At 50.9% G+C, this 18,432-nt stretch overlaps 1 protein-coding gene across 2 annotated transcripts; it reads left to right on the top strand.

Moving 5' to 3' along the window:
• The first annotated feature begins 3,141 nt into the window (after positions 1–3,141).
• On the top strand, positions 3,142–16,985 carry LOC144949347 (follistatin-A-like). 2 transcript variants are annotated; one of them, XM_078879321.1, is made up of 7 exons: positions 3,142–3,233; positions 3,536–3,617; positions 9,362–9,556; positions 11,494–11,712; positions 13,366–13,623; positions 14,869–15,126; positions 15,743–16,985. In XM_078879321.1, the coding sequence occupies exons 2-7, from the start codon at positions 3,539–3,541 to the stop codon at positions 15,934–15,936; spliced, it is 1,203 nt and encodes a 400-aa protein (XP_078735447.1). In that variant the 5' UTR covers positions 3,142–3,233; positions 3,536–3,538; the 3' UTR covers positions 15,937–16,985. The 2 variants fall into 2 exon arrangements, with proteins under 2 accessions (XP_078735447.1, XP_078735449.1); XM_078879323.1 differs by having other exon boundaries at positions 3,142–3,617; positions 14,869–15,130; positions 15,743–15,873.
• The last annotated feature ends 1,447 nt before the right edge of the window (positions 16,986–18,432 follow it).

Below are 18,432 nucleotides of genomic sequence, written 5' to 3'. Positions count from 1 at the left end.
GTGTAGGTGTGTGTATGCGTGTGTGTAGTTCTGTATGATTGTGTAGTTGTGTGTATGATTGTGTGTAGGTGTGTGTATGATTGTGTATAGTTATGTGTATGATTGTGTGTAGTTGTGTGTATGATTGTGTGTAGTTGTGTGTATGATTGTGTGTAGGTGTGTGTATGCGTGTGTGTAGTTCTGTATGATTGTGTAGTTGTGTGTATGATTGTGTGTAGGTGTGTGTATGATTGTGTATAGTTATGTGTATGATTGTGTGTAGTTGTGTGTATGATTGTGTGTAGTTGTGTGTATGATTGTGTATAGTTGTGTGTATGATTGTGTGTAGTTGTGTGTATGATTGTGTGTAGTTGTGTGTATGATTGTGTGTAGTTGTGTGTATGATTGTGTATAGTTGTGTGTATGATTGTGTGTAGTTGTGTGTATGATTGTGTGTAGGTGTGTGTATGATTGTGTATAGTTGTGTGCATGATTGTGTGTAGTTGTGTGTATGATTGTGTGTAGTTGTGTGTATGATTGTGTATAGTTGTGTGTATGATTGTGTGTAGTTCTGTATGATTGTGTAGTTGTGTGTATGATTGTGTGTAGTTGTGTGTATGATTGTGTATAGTTGTGTGTATGATTGTGTATAGTTGTGTGTATGATTGTGTGTAGTTGTGTGTATGATTGTGTGTAGTTGTGTGTATGATTGTGTATAGTTGTGTGTATGATTGTGTGTAGTTGTGTGTATGATTGTGTGTAGTTGTGTGTATGATTGTGTATAGTTGTGTGTATGATTGTGTATAGTTGTGTGTATGATTGTGTGTAGTTGTGTGTATGATTGTGTATAGTTGTGTGTATGATTGTGTGTAGTTGTGTGTATGATTGTGTGTAGTTGTGTGTATGATTGTGTATAGTTGTGTGTATGATTGTGTATAGTTGTGTGTATGATTGTGTGTAGTTGTGTGTATGATTGTGTGTAGTTGTGTGTATGATTGTGTGTAGTTGTGTGTATGATTGTGTATAGTTGTGTGTATGATTGTGTATAGTTGTGTGTATGATTGTGTGTAGTTGTGTGTATGATTGTGTGTAGTTGTGTGTATGATTGTGTATAGTTGTGTGTATGATTGTGTATAGTTGTGTGTATGATTGTGTGTAGTTGTGTGTATGATTGTGTGTAGTTGTGTGTATGATTGTGTGTAGTTGTGTGTATGATTGTGTATAGTTGTGTGTATGATTGTGTATAGTTGTGTGTATGATTGTGTGTAGTTGTGTGTATGATTGTGTGTAGTTGTGTGTATGATTGTGTATAGTTGTGTGTATGATTGTGTGTAGTTGTGTGTATGATTGTGTGTAGTTGTGTGTATGATTGTGTATAGTTGTGTGTATGATTGTGTGTAGTTGTATGATTGTGTATAGTTGTGTGTATGATTGTGTGTAGTTGTGTGTATGATTGTGTGTAGTTGTGTGTATGATTGTGTATAGTTGTGTGTATGATTGTGTGTAGTTGTGTGTATGATTGTGTATAGTTGTGTGTATGATTGTGTGTAGTTCTGTATGATTGTGTAGTTGTGTGTATGATTGTGTGTAGTTGTGTGTATGATTGTGTATAGTTGTGTGTATGATTGTGTATAGTTGTGTGTATGATTGTGTATAGTTGTGTGTATGATTGTGTGTAGTTGTGTGTATGATTGTGTGTAGTTGTGTGTATGATTGTGTATAGTTGTGTGTATGATTGTGTGTAGTTGTGTGTATGATTGTGTATATTTGTGTGTATGATTGTGTGTAGTTGTGTGTATGATTGTGTAGTTGTTGTGTGTATGATTGTGTGTAGTTGTGTGTATGATTGTGTGTAGTTGTGTGTATGATTGTGTATAGTTGTGTGTATGATTGTGTATATGGAATAGAGTCAGATCTAAACACCGTTCAAAGTCACGCTTTGTAATCGCAATAAAGTCGTCGTGTTTGGGCCCCTTAAATCGGCCGTTGGCTTTGAAGTCTGCGTGTGAACTGTGTTTGTGTGTGTGTGGTACCAGGCTAGGTACACCACTGTGTGTGTGTGTGTATGTGCGTGACGAGCGGTGGCGCAGTGGTTAGCGCGCTGCGCGAACGGAGCGCCGAACCGGGGCTACCCCCAAGTTCGGAACTCTCCTCGACTCCGCCGACGATTGCGAATTACGTGAACCGGTCCTGGCCTTCCACTAGGTCGACTCGGCCTCGACAATGGGTCGCTGGCGACGTGCGGCTCAGTCAACAGCGGCGCACCGGGGAGACAAAAGCGGCCGCGCTGCGGTGATGTTCGCCACGCACTGCCTGGCGCGACGTGCCACTCACCATCGGTTAAGCGTTGAGCTCACAACGTGTGTGTGTGTCTTTGTGTGTGTGTCTGTGTGTGTGTGTGGGGAGCGGTGGTGTAGCGGTTAGCGCGCTGCCGCTACGAACCCGGCGACCCCAGTTATATTCCCGCTTACGGCCAACACCGGTGACGATTATCTGTACCGGTCCCGGGCCTCCCCTAGGTCGACTCAACCTCAAATGAGTACCTGGTGCGATGTGTAAACATCGCCACTGGGGAGACAAAGGCGGCCGGGTGTGGAGTTGGCCACCCAACGCCTCGTGTGCCGTGCCGGCCTTCATAGGTGCTCGCGAACAGCACTTGCCCCAACAGTCTGTTAAGGCTAATTGGGGGATCTTTGTGTGTGTGTGGGGAGCGGTGGTGCAGCGGTTAGCGCGCTGCCGCTACGAACCCGGCGACCCGAGTTCTATTCCCGCTCACGGCCACCAACACCGGTGACGATTTATCTCAACCGGTCCTGGGCTTCCCCTAGGTCGACTCAGCCTCAAATGAGTACCTGGTGCGGTGTGTACATATCGCCACTCGGGAGACAAAGGCGGTCGGGCGTGGTGCTGGCCACCCAACGCCTCGTGTGCCGATCCGGCCTTCATAGGTGCTCGCGAACAGCACTTGCCCCAACAGCCTGTTAAGGCTACACGGGGGAGCTTTGCCTTTGTCTCGCGCGCGCGCGCGTGCGTCTGTGTGGCGTCGGTGAGTGGTTGTGGGTGGGTGGTGATTGTGGTTGTGGATGGGTGTGGTATTGGGCTTGTGCGCTCACTGAGCTTCCCATATAAATACGGCTTCCCCTTAACACACACACACTTTACTTCTCATCCTCCTTAGAACGTGCAAGTCTGCAATTCGACCCGACACTCACTACCGTCTCTCTAATCGAACTATTTCAGTATTATACTGCACAGTAAGCCTTGCCACATACACACCAATCTCATACACACCCACACTTACAACTCATACAAGTCTTACCAAATTGTGCAGGGTGCACACACACACACACGTGTACACACGTGCGTGTACACACACACACGTACACACACACACGTACACACACACGTGTACACACACACGTGTACACACACACACGTGTACACACACACACACACGTGTACACACACACGTGTACACACACACACGTGTACACACACACACGTGTACACACGCGCGCGCGTGTCCACCACTTACACCTCCCGGGATACTCATCAGGCGATGGAGACGAGGTGGAACTCTCCGACTGCCCACGTGACTCTCCTGCTGCACCTGCTGCATGCGGCCACCGCCGTCGAAGGTACGTCGCCTCCGTTTCACGACACGTCGAGTCCGTTTCACGACACGTCGCCTCCGTTTCACGACACGTCGCCTCCGTTTCACGACACGTCGCCTCCGTTTCACGACACGTCGAGTCCGTTTCACGACGCCTCGAGTCCGTTTCACGACGACGCGTCGCCTCCGTTTCACGACGACGCGTCGCCTCCGTTTCACGACGCGTTGCCTCCGTTTCACGACACGTCGCCTCCGTTTCACGACGCGTCGCCTCCGTTTCACGACACGTCGCGTCCGTTTCACGACGCGTCGCCTCCGTTTCACGACACGCGTGGCTTTGTACGTCGCGGTCATGCCACTCAAATCAACATCAAAGTGTCATCATCATCATCGGCAGCATCATCGGCATCGTGATGACCCACGGCGCTCGCTGCTTTCGCCAGCCGCCACCACCGCGTGCAGCGTCGCTTGCCAGCGCGTTCCAGACCTTGCAAGACGACAATCGATCCGACACACACTACCCTGTCTCATCGAAACACGTTCCTGCGGAGGGGGCCGGTAGGAACGTTGGGTTGCTCGGTCAATGGCCAGGGTCAACGGCGGCGTGGTGTATTCCGCAAATATGGCCGACTGTGAGGGCGGGCACAAGCCGGCGTGAGTAGGTTAAACGTTGAGTTTAATAAGGGCACCACGGGGTGACCAGCCCTTCCCCACCCAGCCCTCCCCTCCCCACCCAGCCCCTCCCCATCCTCCCCACCCAGCTCCTCCCCACCCTCCCCTCTCCACCCAGCCCCACCCCTCCCATTTTTGGATGCACGACGGACGGACACAATAATCCTCTGTGGGCTGGTGTAACCAGGAGGTTCCTACCAGTATTATTTCAGTCTTCTACATTGCAAGTCTTAACCATATACACACCAGTCTCATACACCCCAGTTGCATCTAATACACGGCTTACCACATCGTGCAGGGTGCACACAATAACAACAACAACCGCCATTCGCCACTAGGTGGCGGTAACGTCACCACGACGCTTGTGCCAGGCTAGGTGCACGTTGAGGCCACGTGAAGTGTCGAACGCCCGCTGGCAGGAGGTCACGGGGCAGACCCAGCAGGTGCCACGGGTCGACCGACAGAGATGAGTGGCCGATGCACCACCTGTGCCCCCTACTGTGCACAAACAAACAAAGATCCCCTGTATAGCCTTAACAGATTCTAGGGGCAAGTGCTGTTAGCGAGCACCTATGAAGGCCGGAACGGTACACACGCGTGCACATGCACACGTGTACACACACACACGTGCACACATGTACACACACACACACACGTGTACACACACACACACAGGCCGCATCCTGCAGGAGGCCCGGAGCACAGTGGTGGGAGACACAGCCACAAACCTCACCGCCATGTGCTCCTGCTTTAGCGAGGTCTCCCTCTCTCTCTCTCGTCACCCCTTTGCTCGCTGGACAGAGACCACCCCAGGTCTCCCTCTCTCTCTCTCGTCACCCCTTTGCTCGCTGGACAGAGACCACCCCAGGTCTCCCTCTCTCTCTCTCGTCACCCCATTGCTCGCTGGACAGAGACCATTCCAGGTCTCCCTCTCTCTCGTCACCCCTTTGCTCGCAAGACAGAGACCATTCCAGGTCTCCCTCTCTCTCTCTCGTCACCCCTTTGCTCGCAAGACAGAGACCACCCCAGGTCTCCCTCTCTCTCTCTCGTCACCCCTTTGCTCGCTGGACAGAGACCACTCCAGGGATTCATCTTCTTGGTTCTTTCGGTAAAGTCACGTAGAATGGAAATAATAAAATAATACAAATAAAACATATAAAATAATATAATAACATAATGAGGTTCCAATGGTGTAAACGGTGAATCCTCGAATCCCAAGGGGTGATCCCGAGCGGTGACCATTGATTGGCCGCAGACGCGGTGTGTGTGAACCGAGGTCGTGATTTTAATATAAATTAGGGGGTAAACATCTCCCCCCCCAATTTATATTTTAATAACGTAAATATTCAAATATGCTCAAAATGTCCCCCCCCCAAAAATGTATAGCAATAAAAAATTATTGTTATGCTATATAAATAAAAATAACAATTTGATAAACCTTGGCCACATTATCTGGACTTGTCTTCATATAAATCAATACATAGATTTCTGTTCATATGATTTTGGTTATGGTTGGTTGTTCTTTATTAATCATTAATCTCTGCCATTACATACAATGAAACAAGAAATGGTAAAATAAAAGTAAAAACAGAGCAGCGTTTATACAATACACTATTAGACATTACTGTAAAAAATACATAAAAATTCCATCCTATATGTTAGTGACTTTTTTATATATTAGGCAGGAAATTAGTTTTCAAATTTTAATATTTTTCTGGGTTGGGACCACCCTACCCGATACCCGGCTACCCGTACCCAGCCGGGTACGGGTACGGGTAGACCGTGAGTCACTGGTGAGTAACTGTTTGTCACTCATTTCCCAACGTCTTGTCTCTTCTCACAATTCAAGTTCCTAGAATCAACCCACCCGCGCCTGCAACATGGCTTCATCCCAGAGGTCGCAATCAGGTACCCGATACCCGTACCCTACCCGTGCCCGGCCGGGTACGGCCGGGTACGGGGTACTCGTTTGCGACCCTGGTGCGGCCGGGTACGGGTACGGGTAAGGAATCAAAACCCGTTTGCGACCTCTGGCGCTCGCTCAACTCGCTCGCACGCATCTGCGTCGCCTACGCGTGGACCGTCCCTGCAAGGCGCTTGCAGGGACGGAGCTGCGTGCGAGCGCCTTGCAGCTCACGCAGAGAGAAGTACGCAGAGTCGATCTTCGAGCGCGGTGGCTCCCCGCTGGGCGATTCGCCAGCGACGCGTTCCAACAGCGTCGTGCGGTCAACGACGCAGCTGCAGGGCGAAGATTTAAGTCGCGCGACTTCGATGGCGATAAATTGGCGGCGCTAGAACGGGATAAAACATTAATTAGCGACAGAATGGATGGCGCGTTATGTTAATGCGGGAAGGCAAGGGATCACTTTCACGATTAAAGCATTAATATTCAAAATATCGCAGCTTGATCCACGCTTCATCCATGCTCGAATCAAGCGTGGATCAAGCTCTGGTATTGGGAATGCACTTGCCTATGTGTTGGAGCATGGATCAGGCATGGTTATGGTATGTGACTTGGGTGTGTTGGCATGACGATGATATTTTGAATACATGTGACTTTGGTGTGTTGGCATGGTTACGATATTCTGAATACATGTGACTTGGGTGTGTTGGCATGGCGATGATATTCTGAATACATGTGGCTTGGGTGTGTTGGCATGGTTACGATATTCTGAATACATGTGGCTTGGGTGTGTTAAAACATCGATAAAGCATATCTATGATATTTTGAATACATGTGACTATTTGTTCGAGCATGGATAAAGCTTTCTATCGATAAAAAAATTGGTCGATTCCCGTTTAATACAATATTTGATCGTTAAAAATACATCGATTCCCGTCCCAGTATTCCTTATGTGGGAAAAGCATGCCCAATTACTCCACATATGGGCCAAAATGATGAACATAATTTATCATTCATTCTGTCGAGGATTAATGGTATCTTGTTACAGCGCTGTAATAATCAGTTTAACACGTAGGCTTTCGCAACCAATGTTATCCATAATATTATTATCAATAAGAGAGGTTTTTATTATAATAATAGGGTTTTTCCCATTTTTTTCGCAACAAAACTGAAACCTTTTTACGAGGATTCATGTCTACATTAACCACAATACTTGCAGTCAAAAGGGACATCCCTTGGTGTGGACCAATCAGTTTCAAGGACAATGCATATATTTTCATAGTATGTTTTTTGTTTGCATTTTGACTGCAAGTATTGTGGTTAATGCAGACATGAATCCTTGCAAAAAGGTTTCAGTTTTATTGCCAGAAAAAAGGGGAAAACCCTATTATTCTATTTTGGTACTGGCAAAGGAAGTCTAATGATGAAAGAGAGGTTTTCGTTTTGTTTACGTGACAAACCTTACTAACTGGCTGTGTCGGCTGGTGACGGGTTTCACGACACATTTATATTTCAGCGATCTAACCCAAAACAACCTCTATTATGGAGCGATAAAATGGTACACTCGACAAAATCACCCATCAGAGACGTGACCCCCACATATATGGATGGAGGAAGAAAGTGAGCATGGCTTTGGCTGAAGGCGGCGTGTCTTTGCCCATATATGGTCATTGCGGATCGTTCATCGAGATCAATTCTATCGTTTCCCACTCAGTTGGTCCACAACAAACGAACATCAAAAAATACCGCGGGGTTATCGTAATTAGGGGGTTCATCTCTGTGTCGATTAATTGCCAATAGATCTGTGGATCGAGTAATGATGTGGCCACGGGCCCCGCCCATCCCCCTTCATTTGATTGGCTAAGGGGCCGTCCATAAATGACGTCACGCACCTAGGGGGGGGAGGGTTGAGAAATGTGACGTCACATAAAAATGCGCAACTTTAAATATATAGACAACACGTTCTACTTAATTAAGTAGACTTTTTAATAAATGTTTTCTCCTACAACATCAGAGTGCAGCGCCACATTAAATACGCACTAAATGACAATAGTTTAAAGCGATTTGAAGCATGTTTTATATATATTTTTGTGGGGGGGGGCAGAGCTTTGTGACGTCATATTTGAGGGGGGGGGGGGCTCTGACTTTTTGTGACGCCGTGTGACGAGGGGGGGGGGGGGTAAAAAATCGTCCAAAATCGCGTGACGTCATTTATGGACGGCCCCTCATCACCACGTCTGCCGTTGACACGTGACGGTGGCCATGCGCACGTGGCAGCAATGGGTGTTGCTGGATCACACACAGACACGCGGATATTGTGAGACTCCCTTGCCGAAGGCACCATGGAGGTTAGCCACACCACCACGGCTCGCCAAGAGGGCGGTACAGCCAGCGTGGGATAATCTCCATCTGCCCCATCTGTACTGGATAGAACGTTGCCCTCTCAACTTCCTCCCACACGTATAAACATTCATGGGTCGATAACACATTCATGCATAGAGGACCGCAGAGCTTGGGTGGGTGGGCGGGGCATTGTGAATGTGGTGCCGGCTCACCGCATGGTCTGCGGCCCCTCGCCTCCAAGAGTCTTTACGTCTGCACGAGGAACGTCGAGTGGGCACCGCGCGTCAGCAGCGCACGGCGTCACGTGGTCGACCTCCTCGTTCCACTTCGTTTTTGTTCAAGTTCAAGTTCATGTATTAGGTGTAGCCCTGTGAGCCATTCGGCTCTTGAATCGGGTGCAACCGCAACAAACAAAAAACTAAAACATGAACAAGAAAACATCTTAAAGTGAATATGTGACTAAGTGCAAACAGAAAATCCAAGAAAAGACAGCAAAATATTGCAGAAAAACACCGTACACCAACACTGTGTGCAATAATCCCAGTGGGATACAAGTCAAACAACAACAACCACAAGACAACTTAGATGAACTCTGTACTACAACAAACAAACATGGCTAAACCAATACACTTTTTGAAATCACCAAAATAAAGCCATGAAAGCAATGCAACAGTGATCATAGGAACTGTGACGGAATTTGCACAATAAACGCCATAAACAACATGTACCACCAAAACCCTGCAGCCATAGCTGGCTGCATGAGTCACTCCGCAACAGCAGAAGCATCAATCGGGGTATTACCATTTTTCAATGCACCTGTATGTTCGGACGACACCTCCGTGGGCGTGCAGGGGGCATCTGCTGGCTGCGTCGGGGCGAGGGTGGCAGGTGCCAGGGCTCGCTGCTGCAGGTCGGGGTCTCCATGGCCGAGTGCTGCTCGGCGCACGGGCCGGGCCGCGCGTGGAGCGGCCTCGACGCATCTCCGGAGAGCCTCTTCCGCTGGAAGTTGAGCGGCGGCGCCACGCCGTGCGTGCCCTGCAGCCGGGGTAAGCGCCTCGCGCCCACGGATAGCGGCTGGAGGCATGCGGAGTAGCCGGAAGGCCACGAGTGCCGGGCTTGCTAACGCCACACGCGCGTCGAACGACAGCGCAGTTGCGCATCTACGGCAAGGGGCACCACCGTGCACTGCGTTTTTTGCTCACGTTCATTTTGATGGTGAGCTAGGGCCAAGAGGATGGCCACAATGCTCTTCTTCTTCTTGGTTCTTTCGGTAAAGTCACGTAGAATGGAAATAATAAAATAATAAAAAATAAAACATAATAATTCTCACGACGTTTCGGCCACAACGCAAGCAGCCGTCCTCAGGTGGAGAACAGGTCTGTCGAGAAGACAGAAGACAGAGTCTTCTTGGTTCTTTCGGTAAAGTGACATAAAATGGAAATAATAAAATAATAAAAATAAAACATAATAAAATAATTCTCACGACGTTTCGGCCACAACGCAAGCAGCCGTCCTCAGGTGGAGAACAGGTCTGTCGAGAAGACAGAATCTGTTCTCCACCTGAGGACGGCTGTCTTCTCGACAGACATGTTCTCCACCTGAGGACGGCTGCTTGCGTTGTGGCCGAAACGTCGTGAGAATTATTTTATTATGTTTTATTTTTATTATTTTATTATTTCCATTCTACGTGACTTTACCGAAAGAACCAAGAAGATGAATTCCTGCAGTCACGAAAGCTTTAAATCGAAATTTAACACAATGCTCTTCTTCAGGAAATGTTTATTTTTATTTTTACAAGCCAGGAGGGTACTTGTGATCAGGATGATCAGGGTGATGATGGTAATGATTGTGTTGGTGGTAATAATTTTCATGATTGTACTAGTGCTGATTGCATTGGTGTTGGTGATTCTGGTTGTGGTGGTGACAGTGTGTTGCTGGTGACGGTGGTGTTCGTGACGGTGGTGGTAGTAGTGGTGATGATGATGGGAGTTTTGGTGGTGGCGGTGATGGTGAATGATAATGAAGACAGCGCTTGTGACGATAAGAATGATGACGACGAGGATTGTGGAGGCGGTGGTGGAATGCCGGTTGAGAAAGTTGTTTCGAGACGACAATGTTCATGCTCCGGGTCTGTCCCGCGATCTCCTGCCAGCGAACGTGACCCTCAATGTGCACCTAGCCTGGCACAACCTCTGCGGCCATTCCAGCCGCACAGAGTGGCGAAGCAAGCGGCCGTTGCCGAGCTAAGTTGAAATTGTATTTTGTTTAACCGGGGCGAGATCTCGGGTGGAGGAGGACTTGGGAACGACTCTCGTTTGCGAGAGTCACCCGAGGTCACCGGAGTGCAGGCGGAGGAAAACAATTTTAATAAAACTTCTTGGTTCTTTCGGTAAAGTCACGTAGAATTGAAATAATAAAATAATAAAAATAAAACATAATAAAATAATTCTCACGACGTTTCGGCCACAACGCAAGTAGCCGTCCTCAGGTGGAGAACAGGTCTGTCGAGGAGACAGACTCTGTCTTTATTTTTATTGTTTTATTTTTATTATTTTATTATTTCAATTCTACGTGACTTTACTGAAAGAACCAAGAAGATGAATCCCTGCAGTCACGAAAGCTTTAAATCGAAATTTGAATAAAGTGCGGCAACAAAGCGATGAGAAATAAGAGCCCCAAAAATAAAATGCCGTGTGTCAACTCCTGAGAAAACTGCAAACAAAATAAACATTGCACAAACGCTAAAGTGGCGTTGAGCAATAAGCTCGCCGCGACGCGAGCCTGCTCGGGCAGCTCTCACATCCAGACGGATCGTAGGGACGACTTATACAAAACTCAAGTTACAGCCGTGGGGGCGGTGGGGGGGGGCAGGTGGTGAGTGTCGCAGGCCACAGTGTCAACAGGACCATTTGGCGGCTGCATACACAGACGAGCCGCTCGCTCCGTGCCGCTGACGCCGCCGCCGCCGCTGTTCCCGCTCCAGGCTCCTGCGACCGCATCGAGTGCGGTCCCGACCAGCGGTGCCGCGTGGGCCGCAACGGGGCCCCACGCTGCCTCTGCGCGCCGCCATGCCCCCCGGCCACGCGCGCGGGCCCCGTGTGTGCCTCCAGCGGCCGCACCTTCAGGGACGAGTGCGCCCTGCTGAGGGCCCGATGCCGGGGGCAGAGGGGCCTTTCCGTGCAGTACCCGGGGCCCTGCATGAGTGAGTCCGTGGGCGCGTGTTCGACGCGTGGGCCCCCAATTGGCAGGTCCTGGATCGTGCGCGGTGTCTACGGATGCTGAAACATCGGGCTGGGGACGTGGCCGGGAAGCGAGGCTTGCCTCACTTGTGTTCCCAAGCCTCGCGTAACCTCGCTCCATTCGAGAGCGCATACCGTGTCGACCCATACGGGTTCACCGGTTTCTTGTACAGGGAAATTGAGTTTTTAGGTCCGTTTCAATATAGGCAAAAAAAACAATTTTTTTGGTCAATTTGTTTGTGTTTCTCTTCTTGTGATGGGACTTTGTAGGATGAACGTTGAGATTTTATAATAGCACGGGGTGACCAGTACGATCTGAATTGGTCTGTAATAAGTTAGGGCACTGATAAGTGGTTGGCAGGTTTGAGAGCGTCATAGTACCGCTACTGCCATGGCTACCATTCCCAATGAACTTCGCTCGGGTTCATTCCTCCACCCATGTTTCTCTCGTCCCCACTGTGTTCAACCACCACACTGCAGGTCACAACAACACACTCGCACCGTTCACTCCAACAACAACCACCGTCATTCGCCACTAAGTGGCGGTGATGTCACCACGGTGCTTGCGACAGGCTATGGGCGATTTAAGGCCACGTGAAGTGTCAACCAAAAACAAATCCCACTCAGTTTGTAGTTTTGGATTATTATTTATTTTTATTCTCTTTAAACTACCTGGAAAAAAACACTACACATTCACTCACACGCTCATTCGCCCTACTCACAAGCTCATTCGCCCTACTCACACATACGCTCACACAAAAAACCGCACTAACCACATTGCAGGTCACCCTCACTTCTCAGTTTGTGCTTCTTTGTAATTCTCTCCCATCGCCTCGAACTTTGTTCAACTTCAGCGATCCCGTCAACCGCCGTCATCCGTTCTAACGCCTTCAAATGGCGCTTGTTTGACGCTCGCCAGCTCGGCATTTAGTATTTTATTATTACACGCTTTTATTTAACTCCCTCTGTCTGTTGTTGTTATTGTTGTTGTCGTTGTCGTATCCTCAAATCTTGTAACTCAATTTTAACCCACTTCCCAATGTGGTATCGACTGCAAACTTGGTATACTTATGTCATACTGATGACAATACTATATTCTATCATAAAAAAAATATACATATATTTTTAATCATTCTTTTTATATGTTATGTTTCGGCTTGGGTCTAACTGTCCACGCTCAACTGACGTTGGCTGTAATTGGCCACGGTCCCACACGTTATGGCAAGCTTCGGGGCCACTTCCTGGAGTCGTGGAGTTCTTCCATTACTAGTAGGGTACATTTCATTAAAGCGTGTTTAAAAAAAAAGTATTTTAAATATCACTTATTTAAGCCCGCGCTCGGCAAAAACTGCGATTTACAAAACAAAACCTAGGGGGGGACTCAGAGCGGAGTGCCGCTGTCACCCCCCCCCAACCCCCCTCCCCCACTCCCCCCCATCCCCCCACTCCCCCAACCCCCCATCGCCCCGCCCACACCCCCCATCCCCCCGAACCCCACCCAACTCTCTCATCTCCCCCACCCCCCCCATCCCCCCACTCTCCCCAACCCTCTCATCTCCCCCACCCCCCATCCCCCAACCCCCCATCGCCCCCACCCCCCCATCCCCCCCCCGCAGGGTCGTGCGCGACCGTGCCGTGCCCCGGCGCCTCCGTGTGCCTGCTGGACCAGAGCAGCACGGCGCACTGCGTCAGCTGCAGCCTGCGACCCTGCGCCACCACCACCACGACCACCACCACGGCCACGGCTGAGGTGTCGCCGCGCTCCACGCTGTGCGGCAACGACGGCGTCACCTACCCCGGCGTGTGCCACCTGCGCCGCGCCACCTGCCAACGCGGTCGCTCCATCGGCGTGGCGCACCACGGGCCCTGCCAGGGTAGAAGCCCTGAGCCCTCGCCCCTTCACCCCTGAACCCTCACCCCTGAATCCTAACCCTAACCCCCTGAGCACTAACCACGGTCCCTGCCAGGGTAGAACCCCTGAGCACTCGCCCTCACCCCTCACCCCCTCACCCCCCTCTTCCTCACCCCTGAACCCTCACCCCTGAACCCTCACCCTGAGCCCTCACCCCCACCCCCTCACCCTCACCCCTGAACCCTCACCCCTGAGCCCTCACCCCCCTCTCTCTCACCCCTGAGCCCTCACCCCTGAGCCTCCCCCCTCACCCCTGAGCCCCCCCCCTCACCCCTGAGCCCTCACCCCCCTCACCCTCACCCCCTCACCCCTGAACCCTCACGCCCTGAGCACTCACCCCTCTGAGCTCTAACAACAACAACGACAACAAAACTCTCACCCTGAACCTGACACTAAACCCTCAGCCGAACCCCCTTGTTCTGAAACTCAGCCCCTGAACGCACGCATTAAACCGCGCACCCCCAGCACGAATCTCCTGACCCTGAGCCCAACATCGTCTGCCGGCGTGGGGGGCTCTAATTGGTGTGGCACACAGCGGGGCCCTGGCAGGCCGATCGTCTCTGCTAGACCGCAAACTCCTAAACCCAGAACGCTAAATCCCACAGTAAACCCGAGATCTAAACTCTTAAAACCCTGAATCATATTGCCCGCCACCAATCCCAAACCCTGTGGGATCACAGCGAGGCGGAGTCCGTGAGCCCGTGGACCAGACGTCTCACTCTTCGGTGCTACCTGGGATGGCAGAAGGCAAAAGCGGTTCCAATTTGTTTACACCGCCCCAAATAAACAGCGAATTATGCGATAGTCACTTGAAAACGAGCGGGGTTATACACAGCCACTTCGCCCTCGCTCACCCCGTCCAAATCAATCGGTACGATCAAAGCTTAGCTACCTCCAGTTGTTGGGACATCTCCTCCGGGCGCATGGGTCCATGCTGTGCCCGCACCTCCGTTTAGCGCAGAGGTCGCAACCGGGTACCCGATACCCGAACCCTACCCGATACCCGGCTACCCGTACCCGGCCGGGTACGGGTACCCATTTGCGACCCTGGTGCGGCCGGGTACGGGTAAGGAATCAAAACCCGTTTGCGACCTCCGGTTTAGCGCGGTCGGCTACGTACGGCGCGAAAGAAGTTGCGCGTGGTACGCGCGTGCGTGCCATGCTCCAATGGTCACCCACTTCGCCGCGCTCACCCCCCGCCCCGCAGACCGCCCGTCCTGCGCCGACACGCGCTGCGGCCCCGGCCGCCGCTGCCTCTGGGACTCGGAGTCGCGGCGGCCGCACTGCGTGCTCTGCCCCGAGGCTCCGTGCTCGACGGCGCCGACGGCGACCCGCGACGGCCCGGACGAGGGGGCGGCCGTGTGCGCCTCCGACAACGTGACGTACCCGAGCGCATGCGCGATGCGCGAGGCCGCGTGCGCGCGCGGAGTGTACCTGGAGGCGCGAGCGCCGGGATTCTGCGGCCGTGAGTACGCGGCTCCAAATCCCCTCTCTCCGCTTTGTGCCGCGTGGCTCGTGCGGAGCGCGTCAATTGCTTCGCCTCGGGAGCTCGGGGATTGGCCGATACACCTGCTCACCCGCCCACTCGCCGAACCTTCACTGGCCACCTTCACGTGTTACCAGATCCATGGTTTGGCGGTCAAAGCCGCAGTCGCACACACGAGGGAGTCTTTAATTTTCCATTCGGTGTTCGCATCTTCCACGGTTTGTGCCGATTCCGTTAAGCGCTGCCCATTGTTTCCGAACCCTGTTGAACCTGTAAACCGGTTTCTATCGGTTTGAATCTTGATTTGAAGCTTTCGTGACTGCAGGAATCCATACTCTTTGGTTCTTTCGGTAAAGTCACGTAGTTAGAAATGATTTTATTTTATTTCTAACTACGTAACTTTACCGAAAGAACCAAAGACCATCGGTTTTAGTTGAGCCCAAACCGAACCCGGAGAAACTTGTGATTTTGACTGGCCGTTCCCAAAGGTGGTGACGTCACCTTGCGATGCAGCAGCATGCGTTGCCCTTTTGCCGTCTGAAATGTCTACCTTGGCATCTCGGTTATCATGATTGCATTTGTTTCTATTTTCTAGCGACGGAGGAGTACGACTTGGAGGACTTGGAGGATGAGGTTGATGATGAAGACGACGGCGGCGGCGATGGCGACGATGTAGGCGATTACGCCTCCGAAATGGGCGATGACCTCAATGAAGCGTGGGAGTCAACCCAACGGCTCGATCCGCAAATCACCGCGTCGGAAAGGTCAAACGGTCGGGACAGCTGGTAAAAAAAAAAACACGCACGCACAGGTCAAACGCCAAGTTACCGTTATTCTCCGTGGCGTACCACTTTTACCTCCCTGTGTACTTTAAAGCAAACGTTTGCGGGGTGGATCTTCTAATCTAGTAAGAGTGCGTGCGTGCGTTCGTTTGCGCATGTGACCAGATTTGTGTTAACTCTTGACACCAGACACTTTCCAGATTTCGACAGATTCGTCGTGTTAAACAGAGAATATGCGGTACAGCAAAAGGCACAATGTCCCGCAAGGATCGATTGATTCCCTAGCCGAGGATGCGAGCGGAAGTTCCGCTGATTACCTTTAGCGTAGACTGCGGCATTGTGGCGAGACCACGATGAGATGTAGAATCCACGAAAGTTTGGTTGTCGTCTGCTTGTAAGAGATAATCGTCTCGTTCGCTCATTGTTTCCTTGCGCGTTATTTACAAAATAACACACACGGCAATGAAAAGTTCTGAAAATAAACGGCTATGACCAATTTAAATGAGCGTTTTCGGCTCAACGTTTTTCGCTCGGGGTAATTAACGGCCCGGAAGTCACGTGGTACCATCATTGCCGCGGCCATTTTCACATTTTGCTGAATTCCAACTTACGGCGGAACTGACGGCACGTGCCCCATGAGCGCGACAGATGGTGGACATTGCGACGGTCGGGGGGCTCGCTCGCAGGCTCACGCCCAGCCACGGGTCCTCTAAAGTCGCACGTCCAGTGCTGGGGGGGGGGGGTCTTTATGGCGCCCGCCGTGATGCTTTGTGAAGTGCAAATCTCACTGGCAGCCATCGGTAAACTTTGGTGGTTGGAGATTCGAAGGCAGATCGCGGTTCGAAGGACACGGGAGCAGCAATTAACACATTCCTGCGGAGGGAGCTGGTAGGAACGTTGGGTTGCTTGGTCAATGGCCAGGGTCAACGGCGGCGTGGTGTATTCCACAAATATGGCCGACTGTGAGGGCGGGCACAAGCCGGCGTGAGTAGGTTAAACGTTGAGTTTTATAAGGGCACCACGGGGTGACCAGCCCCTCCCCACCCAGCCCCTCCCCACCCTCCCCTCCCCACCCAGCCCCTCCCCACCCTCCCCACCCTCCCCTCCCCTCCCCACCCAGCCCCTCCCCACCCTCCCCACCCAGCCCCTCCCCACCCTCCCCTCCCCACCCAGCCCCACCCTCCTCACCAGTATAATGCTTTGCTCACGCAACCGCCGACGGAAGAGCCTCCACTCGGAAAAAAAAAATATTAAGAGCCTCTCCAGAGGGCATTTTATTCCCCGCCCACTCTTCCACGCTGACCGAACGTATTGAAAGAGGTGTGAGTGTCCACCCTTTACCCCGCCGACCCTCCGATTGACTCACTGTGGTGGCGAACCTCTGCACGCTGCGGGGTGGACAAAGACGGCGGTGGGAGTTTAAGAAACTTGCCCCATTGTTGAAACCGCCGCGCCAGGGAGATCGGCTCGGAAAGTCCAGTTGTGCGCCGATCCTTACGCCATAAGGGGGAAGGTGTGATTTGTTTAATAACTACAAGGCACCCACCCCACCCTCTCTCCTTCCCTCCCCCCGACGATGAGGAAACACTCAGCGCCCTACGAAGACCAAATTACTCCCGGGGCTGATGAAATATGGCATGGGGTGAACAATAGCTGGGGGGTGGTGGGGGGGAGCTTGCAAAATGATATCATGTCTGGCCAAACCGGCTTGCAATAAAACCTCTTTAGATAATACAACTCTTTAGATATTATTTTTACACGGCTGTTACAGTTGATACATTACATTCTATAAATGTTTTTTTTTTTACGTAAAGTATATAATAACAACGACAACAAAAACAATAGATTTTATTTGATGGAAAACAAAATACAAATGGGTGGGTGTTCAAGTTCAAGTTCATGTATTAGGTATAGCCCTGTGAGCCATTCGGCTCTTGATTGGTAAAGGCGATGGCGTTGCTGAGAACCGGTATGCAGACGTGAGCGATTTTTGTTTTTGTATTAGTTTGACAAACGATGGTCCCCCAGGTTTGGCTCCGTCGTCGCTGGGGGGGTTTTGAGTCTCTGCCGGTGCCACGGCACCTTCAGCAGGAGGAGGGCCCCTCGCCCCGGTCTCACCGCTCGGTGCTTTTGCTCACAAAATCAGCGACAAGAGTTTTTTTTGTACTTTTTATACATCTTAGTCAAGGACGAATACGATGACGGTTACAGCTGCTGCCCACTCAGGACCCAGAGCGCGACCGACTGACGAGGCGATGTGAGCGCGTCTGAACGCAGACGCAGGGTTCGTTCATTTGTTGCGCTTTGCGAAACTCTGAGCGAGCGATGCCTGTGGTTGCGTTGAAAATCGCACGGCTGTTTTGCCAACACCTGAAATCTGTACCACACGTGTAAAACTTTAAACCTGGTCCGGACTACACCCACGCGTGAAATGTATTATTCTCGTCCATATTGTAACGATTTAGCGTTGTTCTGAGCTTTGTGTATGCAAAATTGGCATGTG

Source organism: Lampetra fluviatilis, chromosome 53, assembly GCF_964198595.1.
Source record: "Lampetra fluviatilis chromosome 53, kcLamFluv1.1, whole genome shotgun sequence".
Taxonomy (NCBI): domain Eukaryota; kingdom Metazoa; phylum Chordata; class Hyperoartia; order Petromyzontiformes; family Petromyzontidae; genus Lampetra; species Lampetra fluviatilis.
Note: the sequence above shows the minus strand (reverse complement) of the source record. Positions and strands in the feature narration are given on the sequence as shown.

Excerpts from the sequence above, each read along its gene's own strand:
- LOC144949347 (XM_078879321.1), top strand. The coding sequence starts at position 3,539 with ATGGAGACGAGGTGGAACTCTCCGACTGCCCACGTGACTCTCCTGCTG. Across the intron at positions 9,557-11,493 it reads GTGCGTGCCCTGCAGCCGGG|GCTCCTGCGACCGCATCGAG; the intron begins GTAAGCGCCTCG and ends TTCCCGCTCCAG. Across the intron at positions 13,624-14,868 it reads GCACCACGGGCCCTGCCAGG|ACCGCCCGTCCTGCGCCGAC; the intron begins GTAGAAGCCCTG and ends CCCGCCCCGCAG.